Raw genomic sequence first — 18449 nt, 5'->3', positions numbered from 1 at the left:
ATAGCCTCCAGAGCAAGAGTACCTCTTGGAAAAACTGTACATCCCAATAACGGTTTTTTCCTGGATAATTCATTCACATTACTAGAAGTGAAATTCTTTTTCACTAAAATGTCAGGCTAAATGCCAGACAGATAGCCAGCTTCTAGTGAGCATTCACCAAAAGCTGTTTTGTTTCATTTCCCCAAAGGCAAAGAAAACCTGACTCTGAGTAATGTGGCTTACTTCCACTGTAAGTCAGGGTAAACTCATTTCATCCACATGGTAGTGAAATGAGAGTCTCCAGAGCAAATACAGCATTTGAAAGACAGTCCTCCCTTTGAAAATTAATGAAAATTAAATATTTGTATAATAAGATGGATATCTGTGTTTCTAAGATCTGCTTGCCTTGAATTGTGTCAGGAGAAGCAGGGCAGTACAGATGTGATGGGAGAAGAGAAAATTTAATATTAATATGAGTGTCAATAGGGCAAAGACAGGGTTTTTTACAGCCTTATTCTCTTCTGATTAAGGCAAAATAGGCCACATCCATTCTTTATTCAGACTTTATTCACAGTGCAATGAAATGGTTGCATATATCTAATCTTCCACTCTGGGATTGCATACATCCTGACAGAAGGTTTATTTGGATATAATAACTGTTTGTTTGACTACAGGCAATTTCTCTGGGTTGAAGACCATTACTTGCACTGCACTTCAAATCTGACAGATTAATGGATCCACATAGCACGACTCTTAAGTTCAAGTATCTGTCAAGGGAAATAAATACCCAATTCTGATTTGTGAATTTGGAAAACACTATTCATTTTAATTTCATCTGCAGTGCTGAAAGAAATGTTCACAGTGGACTTAAAAGTCTCACTTATTCTGTGGGTTTTTGTAATGTACATTCAGCCGAGAAAATAAATACTGGAAGGTGAGCCACAAATTTGAAAAGCTCTGCCGGTTGTGTTTGACAAGTAATTGTGTTGGGGTTTTATCAGTAATTAAAATCTCAGGTTGTGCAATGGAGATTTGCATTCAGATACGTCTTCATAGTGCACCTTTTCTATGAAGGCTTATCCTTCTAACCTTCATTCCCAGCAGCAATGAAGACTGAGGGTCAAACTACACATTACACTAATGCAGAGTGTGTAGATATGTTTCCCTTTGAGAGAAAGGGTATAGCTCAGCGGTACAGCATCTCCAGGTACACCTTGGAAAAGACTCCTTATCTGAAATTCTGGAGAGCGCAGACAATACAGGGTTGTATGGGCCTATGGTCTCAGTGTAAGGCAGCTTCTTATACTCCTATAAAAGGAACTTCGGTCCTTTTGACTTAAGTAGTGCGATGCAAAGTTCGATCATGCAAACAAGGCAGAGCCATGCAGAAGCATGAATACTTACATGCGATACGAACGTAGGCCTTCCGGCTCTTCGTAGTACCTGCTGAGCTCCAAGCCACACACTGGCACCAGTAATCTTCTGGCCCGAAGAGTTCTTCAACTTGCTGGCGGGAAATCTCAATGCTGACTTCTCGAACAATCAGTCCTGCCAGAACACAATCAATATCCCCATATTTATTTCAGAATTGGGGGGAAACGCTGTTTGAACTGTTAACAGCAGCAGACATTGTGCTCATTAGCATGGGAATGGGAAAGGCTGCATGACCTTACCTTTGAAGTATACATGCTGCTGGGTCAAAATGTTGGGTAATAAAACGAAATGGTTGCATACATCTTGGCTTTAGAATCTCAAAAGGAGCAGAGTCGATGCAAAATGATCCTGGGACCTTTCTATACACTTTGAGGTCATCCCATACCTCTACACAAAGTGTACTTCTACACACTTTGGTCATCCCATACCTCAGAAGAGTCCCACCATCAAGAACTCCCAGGACCTGCTTTGCTGTGGCTTAGCTTCAGCTTCACTATTACCACTTGCATGGCCATCTACCTCCGCTAAACACCCAACCAATCACTGTGTTCTACAGGAGAGGGTCTCCTGCAGATACCATCCTATCAGGAGGTCCATTCCATGCAACGCCTTTAATGTGGTGGAAGATAGCTTTGGGAACTCCCATTAAATACCAGGCAGGCATCTTCTCTGCTTGCTAAAGGCCTTCCTCCTTCAACAAGCCTTCTAAATGGAGAGTTTTATCCCAGTTGGCATGTGTATTGGATTTGAATTGATTTTATGAATGTGCTATTGTTGCCTTAAAATCTCTCTGTGTGTGATATATAAGTATTTTCATACATGCAATTGCTTTACAGGTTTTTATACATGTAACTGTTTTATATGTGTTTTTATTATATTGCGAATTGCTTTGGGATGGCTCATGGGAAGTGATTCATAAATGAAATTTTTATTGACGCTCTCAAGCAGCTCGAACTTCCTAATTGTTTAGTCTGAATCCTTTTCTTGTAATTTTCTTAATTGTCTGTTTTCCTGGCTAAACATGCCCAATTCCTTCAACCTTTCCCCTCATAGGACTTGGTTATAATGTAAGCAGGAATTAAAGTGATTTAGAAATGGTTGTATTGGCTGGATCAGTCCTGGGGGAGACCAGCAGGGAAAGGAAACTAGGTTCATCTCGCTGGTTTCACGTTTGTATATAGTTTGGTAGCAGCACACTGTTGAGCAAAGTTTGTTCCTTCTAATGCAGTCTCTTGCAAATATTATGCTGGCCTCCTGGTCTCTATGTTTGTTGTTCTCTGGCCATCTGGAGTTAGCACTGCAATGAAGAGTTAGAACAGTAGGCAAAGTCTAATTTTGCAGCTTTGCTCCTTGCACCTTTGAATGTCTGAAAATGACACTCCTTAAGATATTTTAAAGAAATCTGGGACACATCTTATTGCTATTGAAATACCCCCCCCCCAAGATTCACTGAGGTGTTACTAACATTTATCATTTCTATGATCAAAGTGGTTACAACATAGTTGTATACACCTTACTGAGAAAGTGATTAAGGCAAAGTGGTAGAGATAAATAAAGAGACTTTTACAGCATTTAATTCACCTAGCAACAAAACAAGGTTAATATATGTAGCAGATCATCCCCAATACACTGGACTTAATGATGCTATGTTAAATCTGGATATTTTAAAATCTGGAACACTTGTAGCAAAATTCTAACAGAATTCTAATGCTGCTAATTTGCACTTTGAAACAGCAGATCAGTGATCACAAACATCAGTTATCTAAAACCATAGCTCCAAAATTTATTATTAAACTACAACTATAATTAAAGACTCAGAATGTCAACCAACTTTGTACATTTGCCCCTCAAATTACCAACTAGCCTCCTCTTCCTGACCCATAATGGATTTTAAACTGGGAACCTGACAAGAACAACCATTTTATAATTTAAAAATGTCCATAAATTCCCCACTCGAGCATCCAAGGCATAACAATGCCCCCTCCCTTCTCAGACAAATAGAAATGCGACAATGTTTGGTGGCAGGTACCAAGGGTAACATCAGCTGATGTTTTGTTTCATAACTTCAGGTTGAGTCTTGGTGCCACTCTCACATTCAGGATTAATAGTTCAAGCCTACACATCTTTAATACTTCAAAACTAACCAAACAGGAAAGCATTAGAGATGTCAAAACACCACTTCAGCACTTGTTCTCATATTATTTTTGACAAGGGGTCGAAAAAAGTGTTGCGTGAGTATGCACGTTAATATTTTAAAATGCAATTTCCAAAACTCCACACTGCTAAAAGACTCAGACCCACATTGGGCCTTTTTCACCTCTGTATAAGATTGCTAGGAAATGTAAATTAAACAGTATCTGGATCTCAAAATGTGCAGTTTGACATTCAGCTAAACTAAGGTTTTCTGTCTGGGCTTTCTGCTTCTGTGTATAAAACAGTGGGACTGCAGCAGCCTGGCCCAGCCTACTGAGAGCAAACGGGAGTACCTCTGGAAAGCCAGACGCTGCATACATACCACACAATCAAAGCACATCACCCCCTGCCCCGAACCCTTATCCATCACTAAACTATGTTTTCCAAGACCCTTCAGAAACTGCAGTTCCCAGGGGTGCCAACTCTATGGGGCCGAGCTGTCTTCGCCCTTCCCAATATCTGTTGGCCAGGAGCCAAGCCGCCTCAATGATAAGGAGGTAGAGTAGGCGCAGAGCTAAGCGAAGCACAGCTTCAGTGGTCAGCTCCTCCTGAGCAACAAAGAGGAGGAGCTACAGGCCATTGAAGTCACACTGTGCTGGGTTCTGCACTCGTTCTCTTCCAAACGATGCAACTTCACATGGCATGCAATGGGCCTCCTCAGTCTTGGCACCTTTGGTGGTTCCCATGATTCTTTAGGGGAATCATGGTGGACTTTCCTTCCTTGGAGGTTTTTAAGCAGAGGTTGGATGGTCATCTGTCATGGATGCTTTAGTTGAGATTCCTGCATTGCAGAGGGTTGGACTAGATGTCTTTTGGAGTCCTATCCAACTTTACAATTCTATTACTCTATGATTCAATCCATGTGCTTCAAACGTATGGTGTGTATGTGGCCAGAGTGTTCTTAAAGAGTGGCCCAGGGACCAAAGCCATTACAATGAGTCCCAGGTCTCTTGGCCCATTCCCCCCAACTTTTAAAAAAATATTCTGCTCCTCTGAAAGCCGAATCAAATGTGCATGCAAATTAGCATATTCAAATTATATGTACATTTGTGTCATGGGCTTGTCAAAGTCTTTTGAGGACCTAGCAGTTCAGAAAGATAGCGCAGATATCCTTAATTATACTGCACAGTGTGTCCTGGCAAGCAAAAACCAAGAATGCTCCTTATTTTTTGCTCCCAGTTTCACAGAAAAAAATCGGCAATTAATTACTGTCTGCATACACTTGCATACTGCCACTTACGTTGTATGCCAATTCAATTTTTAAAAAGTCACTGCCAAAAACACCTTCAATATTATAACAATAGAGGGAATGAAGCATATAAATGTAGCCCAGTGTTATCTGGTGGGAGGGGAGGACTTAATGAGATGCACTGTACTGTTAGGGCCTCTGTTGTATGCCAGTTTTTGTTTTTAAAAGATTCATTATCCTTGACATTTTGCCAATCAAATTATGAACTACTTTGGGGGAAATGCATAATAGCATTTCACCTTGAAATTAAAAGACTGACAATATAGCTGCTGTGGTTTCAATAACTGAACTGAGCAGGGACAGTGGACTGCAGACACAACTCTCTCCACCTTTTTGTGTGTGTTCATGAGCAATTTCCACTCTAGGAAGTGGTCCTTGTAATGTCTCCTCCCCTGTTTACAATATGGGGAAACACAATATGCATTTTAAAATCTGCTTTAATTCTGAAGTGCAGTTGTTTCTAGGTTGAAGCTTCCTTTTTCCTTGTTTTCACAGGTTTAGCCTTGGCAGTGTAGCATATAAAAAGTGACATCAGTAGGCTCCAAATCAGTCTGATGAACTGCAACAGTTGGGAAGTGATCATTCTTCTAAATGCAAGCATATATTTGCCTAATAGGTTTGGAAACGTTTTAATTTGATGTGAGCTACAGTTGCTGATTGTTTGTTCAAGCTGAGAAACAAATGTTTCTTTAATAATATCACTTCTGTGACAACCTAAATGCCCCAGTATTGCTTTTACTTTGGTTTGTTGCAACATGCACCTGATGGATTTACTGCATTTGCAGAGGAGCTGGATGACCATTGAAGTCCCTTCAGTTCTATGATTCACTGTCTAGATATTAGCAGAAAGGGGAGCTAATTTTTCTTGTAACCTCTGAAGAAGAGTGGTCATCGCATAGTGGCTGCATTCAAGATGGGGGCTTAAATTTCAAGGCATTCTTAACCTCCTCTTGTGTCCTGAGCACACCCATCCAAGGACATGTGATTGTAAATTTAGGTCTTTATTGGCAAAGCACACACCAGCTCCTGAGGTAGAAGAATCACATGCACAACTCCTGCAAAAGGCATCTCCTGCTAGGCATCTCCTTCTTCAGACCTGTTCCTAGACCTGACCCAGACAGGTGTAGCAGTGCCATGACAATGTCAGTGTTTTCATCCCACCCATTGCAAAGATCACCAGATCATGTTTGTTTTACTTTCTGCATCAGAGAAAGGAGAGGGTGGAAACCACTCTTCCAGACTTCCGTCCCTAGCACTGTGCTGGTTTTCCTTTGATCTGTCTAGAGACTAGGTGGCAGTATGAGAAAGCTGACACTCTCGTGCATGTCCGTTATGTTCTTATGTTTTGTTTAACCAGTAGTAATAAGATTAAGGTATGCAACGAAACCTCCACTGTTTTGCTTCCATTGCTCTGCTACTATTGAGGTTCTCACAATAGTAAATGTGAGTCCACTGCACCAGGACCTGTTCCAGAGGAATGCTGTGCTCTGCTGTTCCTGCGTTCCTGTGATCGGAAGGTCAGTGAAGGTGCTCCTGACATCCAACTCATGCAGGAGCTGAAGACGTGGGCTCTATATGGGTGTATGGACAGACAACACGTCCATTAGCACATTTAAACCCCTCTTCTGATGTGACACATGCAAGCAACTGGCAAGTTCTCCTGCACATCAGCTCCAGCTGCTCGTGTCACTTTAAGTCCCTCCTTGTCCTGGGAAACAGTGGGGGGGGGGACAGAGGAGATTCTAATGATGTGACTATCTCTAGGATTGCCTCTTCCACCTCTGTGCCTTACTGCAATTCTTCACCCACCTCTTCTTCTCCCATCTGACTGCCTTCCCCCTGCCTCATGGTTGGCACAGTATCCCACAAATCGCTGGCTTCTTCCCCTGGTTCATCCTCCTGTCTCCTGCTTCCTCTGCCCACCCTTCGGACTCTTGCCTGTCCTTGACATCTTGTGACACACCAGTACTGCTTAGCACACACGATTCTGGAAGTATTGCATGGGCATACGGACTGCCTCTCTATAACTCTGCATGCATCTTCATAGATGTAGGTAATCAAGGGATGTTTTTCCAAATGGCACGAATAAATTTAAAAATGCCATGAATACATTTTAAAGAGTGTGACTTTAAATGGTATGATAATATTTTAAGATGCCATGCAAACCTGGAAATGTTAATTATATATACGCCTTGCAAACACATATATAATATTTAAACAAGTCCCAGCTTGTCTCTGCTTAGATCACAAGCTTGGCTTTTGAAAATGATCATGATTTATTAGCTATACATGTATTCAGTTAAGGTAACCTTGCAATGGTGGTTTGCTTCAGAAATATTAGTTTTCGGAAGTAAAAGAAACTACTTGTTGGACCAAATAACAAAGGGAACTGTACGGCTTCAGCAACTGGAAATGATATATTTCTCCAGTGTTATATCAAGTCAGCTAAGCTAAATCTTATTAGCCTTTGCTAATACAGTTGAAGTCCCTAATATGACAACACTTCCTAGGTGTGTTAGAGAAAATTTAATCTGTTAAAGCATCTGCGATGGCACAGAACTTATTGTGTGAGTGTATGATGTGATTTTGTAGACCATATGGAATAGCTAATTTTCTTTTCTTTGTGGTCATCTGGTGCTGTATCACAGACATGCTGCACATGGAGAATGTTAACTTAGGGAAGAGAACACCTGTGTAATATCTGAATGTTTGCTATTCCTTGCTGTAGAAGTTAATGCAAGTCCTTTTATGCTTCAGTATGCTGAGATGTTCTAAAAGGCACCAAAGGCGAGTACATTTAATTCAAAATTATGCCTCATTTCCCTCTTCCTAAGCATAAATGTATAAGTAAATGGTTTGGATCCAGAGAACCACAAGCAGAAGAAGGTTTCTGAAAGCTGTGTCTGAATTTTGATCAATTCCCTTTACTACAGCAGCTCTCTGCACCCCATCTAGCATCACAGAGGGTGGTCTCTCAGCCCTCCAGAGAGGCTTTATGGGGCTGCATAGGGCTGCAGGAGGAAGGGATAAGAAAATCCCCTTTCATAAACTTCCTTCTACTTTGGATCTGAGCCTATGTCTGGAAGAATACAGTAATGTTAACCATGGTTAAACCTAGGTAGTGTTGCCACTTCACCACAATATATGACCAGTTGAGGCCAATAGGTCAAAAGCACTCTCAGTCCCTAAGAGTACATTTGTGGTGGCCCTATATTAAATACCATTCATTTTAGCTTCTCGGTTTTAGGACTTGTTTCGTTTTGTTGCACCTGATAATTAGAACCAGTTTGTAAGTGCTGAAACCATGTCCAAGGTTGGAGGACGGTTGCTTCAGATGGTCAGTTTGCCAAAATATATCATTTGCCTCCACTGTAGGACGAAACCACGGCTGTTATTTCAGGAGCAAAGGGAGGGGTAGTTGCCCTCTATCCTGCCCAAGTTTCCAGGCATATTTCTATTTCTTGGAAGCATTGATATCTTCAACATGCTGAGTGACTATAGTCATAAACAATTAAAAAGGGCCTGCTGGGAAGGGGTGATGAAACTGAGCAGTCCTTGCACACCAGGAGATCACTATGGTGAAAAAAGAAGTTAAAATGAGTTAATTGTTTCATCTAGTTCCTGGCAGACAAGAATCAGCATCACTCATCCATTTATACACCCAAAATCCACAACTGAATAACTGCCAGTAACCTCTGAGAGAAATCCAGGAAATTGCAAATTTGCATACATTAATATATTTGCATAAATTCAAACACCAGGGCTCAGAAGCATGTGCTTTCCATTTAAAGTTATGTCATAACAAACTTAATTGTAGGGGAATAATTGCATGAGTTTGCAGAGACCCATAGTGCACAATAAGTGCTGCGCACAGTATAAAATCCCAGTAATTAAGAATTGGTAATGAAATGTCTTCTGCACTCATTTATGGTACTGCTTCTGCTGTTTTTCCATGGTGAGCACAAATAAAGTCAAAACATCATGGGACAGAGAGGGAATTCACACATTCCCCCAATTTGAAAACCTTTACTTTCCAAAAGTAGAAAAGACACAATAGGAAAGGAAGGGCTGTGGTGGCAGACCACATGCTTTGCATGCACAGGGTTTGCAAATTCAATCTGAAACATTTCCAGGTAGAGCTACAAAGTCTTGTACCTGACACTCTGGAATAAACCAACTCTCTGCCACTCAGTGAAGGAACAATGCTCTGACTATACATATGGTAGTTTCCTGAGCCACAGAATTATGTATAATTATTTGAGCGGACAAGACCAACAGTGGGTCCAGTGGTCAAGAAGGCATTTTCTGCACATGCTGTAGAGGGAATTGAGGGGCAGATAGAACCCATCAATTTGGGAGGATACCCCATCTATGAGAAGGGAAATTGTGGGATATATTTGGGAGAAGAAATGACCGAGGAGTTAACCCTACACAAATCTGGAGTGGCGTCCCTAAGGCAGTTGGATGGCACCATGTATGCCTCTATCCGGCAATTCTTGCAGTGAAGCTGGTGCCAAACAAATTGCTCTGCTTTCCTTTGGGCCACATCAGTGAGGCTGAGAGGGGGGGTCTTTTCATCTGGGCAGCCCAGGACCCCATACATATTGCCCAGGTTTGCACACCATCGAAGGTCACTTTGGTGCTGCTAATGCACCTGAAAGAGTGATGGTTAGGGTATTCCCCATATTTCTTACATCATTTTAATAAAATGAAGAAAAGGGTAAATACTGGGATTTGAGAAGCCATACCCTTAGAATCTAAAAACCATACCCTGTCTCCAGTCTCATCCTAATATATGTGTTGGGTAAGCTGCAATTCATCTCTGTACATATTGAGAGGCACCATATTGTTACTTTTGACATGACACAAAGCAAATCCATGGCACAAAATTGGCACATGATCCAGCAGTCTTCCTGAAGCAAAGCAGATCTAGGCTTGGGAAGCCAGCAAGCAGGACCAGAGTGAAACAGAACTCTCCTCTCAACAAGTATTCAGAGGCTTACTGTTTCCAACAGTGGAGGTACAACATAGCCAGCCAGGAGTCAGGGACAGTGGCAAAAGATGTCACAGTGAAAGGTTCTTCCAAGCCCCCGTGATCTCAGCCAGTGCCTGATTTTGCTGACTGCTGGCATCGAGTCTGGTGAAAATCCCTCTGAGAAATATTACTAGTCCTGTCAAAGCTCTTCAGGCCATCTCCGCTTTCCATGAATGTCTCACCAAAGGAGGAATCCCTTAATTCACTCCCACTTGGGCAAAGTTCTGGTGAATACTTAAGAGTAATAAGAGTATGAGAGAAAGAAAAAGACAGCACCAACATGTTCATGTAAATAGACCAGCTATCCACATCCTGATGCCCTTCAGATACACCAGACCTTGCCCTTGTCTCACCAGACCTTGCCCACATTCCCTGGTCCTGCCTCCTTTGTACATTCATTTGGAAAACTAAATGTGCACTTAACTGCCCTTACATAACCTTTACCTTTATGACTGAGGACCTTACCAATTCAAGGACAGTTTATACAGATGTAGAAGTTTTCTGACCCAATGCATATAACAGGCAAGATGGGGCTAGCAGGCACAATCATTCTGCTTGATCGTCTGCATTCGGAAAACATCTGAACACTGCTCTAAGGGAACGTCTTGGAAAGCAGATGATGCAGTTCTATGGCTGAAGTTAAACAGGTCTGTTTATCAAAGCAATTACATGAAATGGTCCACTATAGGTCTGTAATGAAATCTTTGCCTCTCTGAAATCTACCCCATCTGCCCAAATTGGTATCAAGCACTGTTGACTGTATGTATGTGTGTTAGGGATGAGTGCTGGACCGAAATAATATATGCTAACTTTTGGTTCACTGTACATATGGTGCTCATATTTCTTGTTCTTACCACATTTGTCTCTCTCAAAAAATCTTCACTTCTGACACCTTCCCTTCCTGCCATACTCGTCCTCTTCCTTAATCCCCATCCTTAAATTACTTTGCTTCTTTCCCCCCAATGAAAATTCAGTTTTTAAATGTGAGATATAAAACTAGCATGACAGTTGGAGTCAACTGCATTGTTAATTCTGCTTTATTACCTTGTCTTTTCTTTCTCTCTCCCCCCAGTTCTGTCTTCTTCTTAAAGATTGTGATAAAACTGAGGAAGGAACTGTTCTTTATTCTTCTGTGACCTTGTCAGGTGGTGGCTTTTCAAGGAAGGTTGAGTATAGTTTCCCTGAGGATACTTTTATGGTCAGTGCAAGAAGCCATCCAACAGATTTACATGTGTCTGAAGCACAAGTGTGCAGACCAGAGAAACAGTGGTGAGGGAAAGGGTTGTCCTATTTGCCGTCCTCGAGGCTTCTGGGAAACTCACCCAACCTGGAACTCAGAGTTGAGAGAGTGTTGGGGGGGGTGCATTAAGACTCATGCTCTTGACAATGGGATGGGAGCAAAATGGGGTATCTATTTCAGAAAAAAGCAGCAGCAGCAGCAGCTGTTTTCTGATTTTTATAAAGTTGAATTCCAAGCTGATGTGAAAGAGATTTCATCTATCACTACTACTAGTAATACTACTAATTTTATTATTTATACCCTGACCATCTGGCTGGGTTTCCCCAACCACTCTGGGCAGCTTCCAGCACATATACAAACATAACAAAATGTCAAACATAAAGAACTTCCTGATACAGGGCTACCTACAACAAACCTATGAGGATGCAGGAGAAACCCCTACTGAACTCAGAAAGACCTCCTTCTAAGCATACATGTATAGGATTGAGCTGTTAGAATTAGTGTGGTGTCAAAAAATTCTCCCATATCCTTTTCCTGACCACTCTCCATCAATAAGTGAGAAAATAAAAAGGCAAGAAAAAAATCCCTGGGAAATTCTCCTGAGTCAAGTGTGGAATTTTTGTTGTGTTCATCTTTTGTGGTGGACACAGAGCTTTTGTGGGTGCCTTTCCTTTCTTTCTACAGTTCATCTCAGCTCTGAACTCTGCAGTTCCTGGGCTTCCCACACTTAGAGCTCAGGGAAAGACATTGTGAGGTAACGTTTCACATTGACTTTTTTTCAGATCAGCAAGCCTATGAGCAGCCAGGGAGGCTGCAGATTGCTGGGGAACATCAAGTGGAAACCACAACCTTCAAAATCTAAATAAATTCTGAAGTACCCTGAGAATGAAGTGGAAAAATGGGAGCCTCTTTCAGAAGGGAATTACGCTTTTGAAACGTTGACATACCACTAGTTCAACTATCCTGCAATGCAGGAGGTTGGGCTGGATGAACCATGGGATCCCTTGCAACTCTACAGTGCTATAACTCTATGATTCTATCTCTATGATTTACTACTCAACATACTTTTTGTGAAGCCGCTCCCATGGCAGGACCTGAACAAGTGTGTGTGTGTGAGTGTGAGTGTGAGTGTGTGTGAGAGAGAGATACAGGAAACAAACATGCCTTTGATTTTAAGTAGAGTTAATCCCTGTTCTTCGAAGAAATGTTTACAGGATTCTCAAATATGGACCTCAAGCAGCCATAGAGTGTTTCTGTTCAAATACTTCAAAGCACATACTCCGCAGTGTTTGCGAGTCAAAAATTAATAAATAGGTTAAACATAAATAGATGCCAGAGAGAGACAGAGAAAGAGGAGGGAGGGAAGGAGATGTTGGTTAGGAAAAAGAAAAATGCTATCTGCATCTGATCTGGAAGGTGATTATTTTATATAGGTATATATATGCCTCATACACAACATATCTGCATGGTTTATTAGTGAATTCAATATGTGGATGAACATTGCAAAAAAACTTCTTTCAAATGGTACATCAGATAATAACCTTGGGGCAGTTTCCTCTGACACAAATATTTGACATACCAGGTTTTATGGGCAGTTAACAGTAAAATGATCATAGAGCTATGTACAATGGGGATATATTTATACATTTCCCTTCAAAACTCAGATGCTTAAGGCAAAGCCCTGAAGGCTTTGCTTAGACTTTTCAATCAGGTTCCAATTAGCAGAATTTTTTCTCACTCTGCTTTAGGCTGAGAACCTGATCTTTTTTTTTAAAAAAACAACAGCAACCCCAAAACTGGAGCAACTATGCTTTCATATATAAAACTGATGTCTTATTTTAAAACTGTTTTGCACAAGTAATACATTTGAAAGTAGTGTATCTTGCAGGGTAAGTTAACCTGATTACAATGCTTCAAGCACTTCTGATAATCTTCCTTTACTTCATCCCTTTTGGCCAATGGATGTAGAGATGGCTACTACCTTGGATGGATCTACCTGCAATTACTGCAGTGGCTCCCCATTTGTAAAATGCTCTCCCCAGGGAGACTCACCTGGCGCCTTCCTTACATATTTTTAGGTGCCAGGTAAAATCATTCCTCTTTCCCCAGGCCTTTGACTAATTAAACAATATACTGCCTTTTAAACCTGGGGAGGGATTTTTGTTTGTTACTATGCTATGTATTTTTGTGTTTTTATATTGTAAACTGCCCTGTAATCCTCTGATGAAGGGTGGTATAGAAATTTAAGTGATTAATAATAATAATAAAAACAAACAGATAAATGATAGTAGATAGATAGATAGATAGATAGATAGATGATAGATAGATAGATAGATAGATAGATAGATAGATGATAGATAGATGATAGATAGATAGATAGATGATAGATAGATGATAGATAGATGATAGATAGATAGATGATAGATAGATAGATAGATAGATGATAGATAGATAGATAGATAGATGATAGATAGATAGATAGAGATAGAACAATTCTGGCCACAGTAGCTAAACCAGGTGAGTCAGCTATTGTTGGACTGCAGTTCCCATCAGCCCCAGGCAGAGTGATGGGAATTATAGCTCAACAACATCTGGAGGGCTCCAGGCTTCCTGTCCCTAAGCTATATGGAAACTCCAGAAGTGGAAGTACCAGATGTGGTGGTGGTGGTGGTGAATAGTAGGGAGAGTCTACTGCCCTCAATCAAGCTCTTCTGATGAGCTTCCTGAAAGTTCCCAAGTAGTCACTGTGAGAAACAGGATGCTGTTCTCTGATGCAGCAGTGTTCTCCATATGCAATTCTAAATATATGCTCTCTCCCCCCCCCACTGTTTCGGTAGAATTTTATCTAGTCCCTTAAGTAAGCTTATAACGAGGTCAGTTTGTAAGCTGTGACCGATGCAAGGTTTAGGCAGATCATTGTCAATATCCAAGGGACTGATGTGAAATGGAGACGCTTATCTGGACTGGAACAAGTGAGAATCAAACTGAATCTCCAAAGTGCCTTAAATGATACCATCCATGCACCATGTTCTTAAAGCAAGGCTCTGCTTATTATAGTTCTTTTTGTCAGTGCTGTAAGTATGGAGCTCATAGTCCCTTGGACACTTTTCTAAAGCAGAAGCATGAGCATCTTTCAAAGGTCAACCATGCTTAATCTGATAGAGTAGGGTAAGGGCACTTTTTAGCGCTCCAGATGTTGTTTGACTCCAACTTCCAGTGGTCAAGGTCAATGAGAGCTGTTGTCCAGCAACATCTGGTACAGCCTTGTTAAAGAGGGAATTAACAACTGTTATGTTTTATGCCTCTGGCAGAATGCTGCACTCACACAGTTTTTAGATATGTGCATAATATTAAGTAACTAATAATTTTCTGCTAATTAATGGTTCACTTTTCTTTTGCCTGAGGCCACCTCACCTTGCCTAATGGCAAGACTGGCTCTGTTTAGAACTACTGGATTTAATTGCACTTAATTCTGAATTTTGTTTTTCATTAACCACGACCCTTCTCAAGCCTTTGGGAAAGGGTTGGCTGTAGTTTAAATCATATAAACACACCCTGTATATTGCATTGTAGGTGTCCAGGCAATGGCCTGGCCTGGGCACATACAATGCAATCCCATGCACATACTCTTGGATAAAATAACAACTGTTTCAGATGGGCTTCTTCCCTAGTAAGTGACTGTCGGTGGGATTATAGCCTTAGCCCCCATGCCTTTCCAGTGACACTTGAGTTAAATAATTTCTAAAATAAGATAGGCTCCGGTTCATGAGCATAAATACATTTGTGACAAGCTGTCTGTGCTGCTCTGTGCTTCCTGTCATTCAGTAGCTCTTTATTGTCACATGCAGGGATCCCTTAGCAGTGCTTTGAAGGACTGGTACAAGTGAAAAGGAGCACGGGAAGGCCAGGTCCAAGCTGAGAAATGTGGCAAAGAGTGATGGCACCAGTTATTCTTGCACTTGACAGAAAGCCCAGAGTGGCTTCATCTATTTCCACATGTAAATGACAGAGAAAGAAAAAGAGGAAAGAAGGAAGGAAGGAAGGAAGGAAGCTTGGAGGGGGGGAAGGCCTGCCAGAGGTTAATGATTTACATAAACTGCAGTTCAGACTTCGCAAAGAAAAATCTGTGCACTCTCTCATCCCTGGTTCAGTGGATTTGCATGCCCTTTTCTAATGATCTAGCCCTTCAGCACTGGGTAATCCTTCCCAGTCCCAGTTTAGTGCTCATGCAAAACTGAAGCACTCTGAGGCAGTTTAGAGCTGGCAGATGAATCTCAATGTGCACTGAGAAAGCATAATGGCCGTTTAGTACTTGTTAAAAGAAGCTGAGAAAATAAGAGTGAAAAAAGAGAGAGAAAAGAAAAACAGCACTTCTATCCAGCCATTTGGGACCAAAAGAAAACATTACACAATATGGTTGCATCCTGCTAGTGCAACTAAGATACAAATGAAGGAAAATAAATATTATTCTGAAAATAAAAGGTTTCTATTTTTAAAAAATTCATCTATACTACATACTTTTAGAGATACTGTTTTGATGAGGGTGTGTGTGTGTGTGTGTGGAAATGCCTTATTCCCGTGATCTTGATGCTGTGTCACAGTTCAGTGACTGTCGGAGACTGTGGGAATAAGTACAATCGGCAAAATGACACAAGGGGTCACTAGGGAGCCTTGCTGAAGGCTTGTTTTTGATTTTTCTTAGTTCATAAAGTGCAGAGGAGCAGGACAAGGGTAGATGTCTAAAGTCACTACTCCACCCCTCCCCCCTTTCTGTTGTCAGTTAGGGATCAAATTTCACAGCTAACTTTGAAGCTTGACATTTTTCACACACACACACAAAAAGAAAAAGAAAGGAAAGGAAAGGAAAGCAACCGATCTCAAAGGTTTCTCTCCTCCCCAGCTCTTTTCCAGGGCACTGTCAAGAAAAGTGACTTTTTCCAGACAGACAGCGGCTCTGGGAATTTAACACCTACTCCCACATTTTAAGCACATTCAGGTCTCTGAGCAGTCAGGAGTGTTTAATGCACCTTCTGACCATCAAGGGGCAACATCTCTCGAAAGGGAAACAAGTTGTCAGCAGAACAGAAGTGTGAAAAGGTAGTGGCCAAGTTCAATTACCTTCTGAAAATCTCTACCTGGACATGTGAAATAAAATGCATCACCTTTGTGTACACACGCCATTAAATCCCTACCGACTCCACTGGGATGGCACAAAATCTAGGCCTTTCCTAGCATCAATAACCCTGCTGGTTACTCACTGGAAAATCTATATTGAAGTCAATGGGAATTAGACACTTTCAGTCCTGCTTGGAGATTGCCGTGACAGTGGGTCAATGGAAAGATCTGGAATGGAGTGAGCTTATCCAGCTCTGTCCCTCATTTATCATTCTGACAACTCTGTTAATTTCAGTGCTTGTTCTATTTACAGCTAGCCTTATGGTGAAGCAGTCTGCAGTTGGCCAAGCTCTTAATTTAGGATGTGTGTACCTTATGCATGTAGGTGTACTTTAAAAAACCCCTTTACCTTAAAAAAAGAAAAAGGAGGAGTGATGAAGGGGCATACCAGACTGTGACAGTCTTTGCAGCCGTCTAAAAAGGCTAGGCAAGTCTACATTTTAATGATGAAGGCTATCCTTTACTCAGGAGGTGGGTGGCGCTGTGGGTTAAACCACAGAGCCTAGGACTTGCCAATCAGAAGGTTGGTGGTTCGAATCCCTGCGACGGGGTGAGCTCCCGTTGCTCGGTCCCTGCTCCTGCCCACCTAGCAGTTCGAAAGCACTTCAAACTGCAAGTAGATAAATAGGTACCACTCCGGCGGGAAGGTAAACGGTGTTTCCATGCGCTGCTCTGGTTCGCCAGAAGCGGCTTAGTCAGCTGGCCACATGACCCAGAACCTGCACACCGGCTCCCTCGGCCAATAAAGCGAGATGAGCGCCGCAACCCCAGAGTCGGTCACAACTGGACCTAATGGTCAGGGGTCCCTTTACCTTATCCTTTACTCAGTGGTCAATGCTAATATGCTACTCAGGAACTGAAGTAATGGGGATTTATTTATTAGGTTCTTATCAGCTTGTAAGCAACTATGCAGTAAGATGTATGTGTCTGTATTGAGTGGTGAAAGAATGCCCACATTTTATTGTAAGAATCCAGAATCTATCCAGAGGATAGGTTAATCAGTATTCAGATTTACTTCTCTTGAGGGCCCTCCTAGTATTACATTGGTGGCACGGGCCCCACCACAGCATAGGCCCTTCCCACGTTTCCAAAGAAACATAAACAGCTCCAGACTGAGTATATTCTCCAGAAAGGAGTATATTCTGTGGCTCTCTCCTGTACCAGCATTGTCCCAGTCTCCAGGAAGGGCAATACTGGCATGGGGAGCAGACATATCTCACACGATATGAGGCTTTTCAGCATAGGAAGGAATAGCTCCCACACTACCAGTGCAAATTAAGAACAGGCTTCAGTTGATTTGCCAGTTTTTTTGATAAATGAAGAGGAACTTGAAGGCTGTATTATATGACATCCTTGCTGTGGATGCACATTCGTAGGGCAACTTATATAAGTTGTTCTGGGCAGGGGCCACCTCGTAGCCTTTTCCCAATTTTACCTTCCTCCTATACAGCTCATCTCACAGCTCCTAAATCTGATGTGGTCATATTTTCCATGTTTCACTGTAATGCAGCAGGGCTGCATATATCTCAAACTGGGCATCTAATCATCAGGACTTGGAGCTTAACCCCTGCACCACCAGTGGTCTGCCACTCCTGCAAAACTCTATGAATTCCAGAGCCCACAGGTCAACCATGGTTCTTGGAGGTCAATAAAGCCTTGCCTGAGCAACTGAGCAATGCATTGTTACAAGGAGAAGTAACAGCAGCAGCAGACGTGTGATCCTTGCCTTGCCTAATCCAGCTTCATATGGATGTTCATTTGACCAGTGGCGTAGCGTGGGTTGTCAGCACCCGGGGCAAGGCAAGTAATTTGCGCCCCCTAACCCGTGGATTTTAGCAGGGGGCAGAGAGCTGCGAGTGTGAGCGCGCCCCCCCCCCAGATGTTGCGCCCGGTGTGGCCGGCCCCCCCTGCACCCCCCACACTACGCCACTGCATTTGACTGTACCTGTCATCACTACTACTGCCTCAGACCCTGATGGGCTTACTCTGTATGGACCCTGCCTCTGACTTTTTGAAGCTTTGATCATTGCAGCCTTGATGCCAACAGCCTTCACATGGCCTGTTTGGACTACACCCTACAGTCACGAAAAGATTCCTACTGAGGGCTGATACCTCAGGCAGTTACAGGAATTGCCCTCAGTTAC

General features: G+C 42.1%; 1 protein-coding gene across 3 annotated transcripts in view; it reads right to left on the bottom strand.

Moving 5' to 3' along the window:
• Window positions 1-18449, bottom strand: part of UNC5C (unc-5 netrin receptor C) — a 312921-nt gene that overhangs the window by 100695 nt on the left and 193777 nt on the right. For all 3 annotated transcript variants that reach the window (XM_083571132.1, XM_083571131.1, XM_083571133.1), the window contains exon 3: window positions 1384-1527. In XM_083571132.1, coding sequence (XP_083427258.1) covers window positions 1384-1527 — 144 coding nt within the window. The remainder of the gene's footprint in view (window positions 1-1383; window positions 1528-18449) is intronic.

The sequence above is a fragment of the Podarcis filfolensis genome (genome assembly GCF_964270895.1).
Source record: "Podarcis filfolensis genome assembly, chromosome: 9".
NCBI lineage: Eukaryota > Metazoa > Chordata > Lepidosauria > Squamata > Lacertidae > Podarcis > Podarcis filfolensis.
This window is presented reverse-complemented; position numbering and strand designations above follow the sequence as displayed.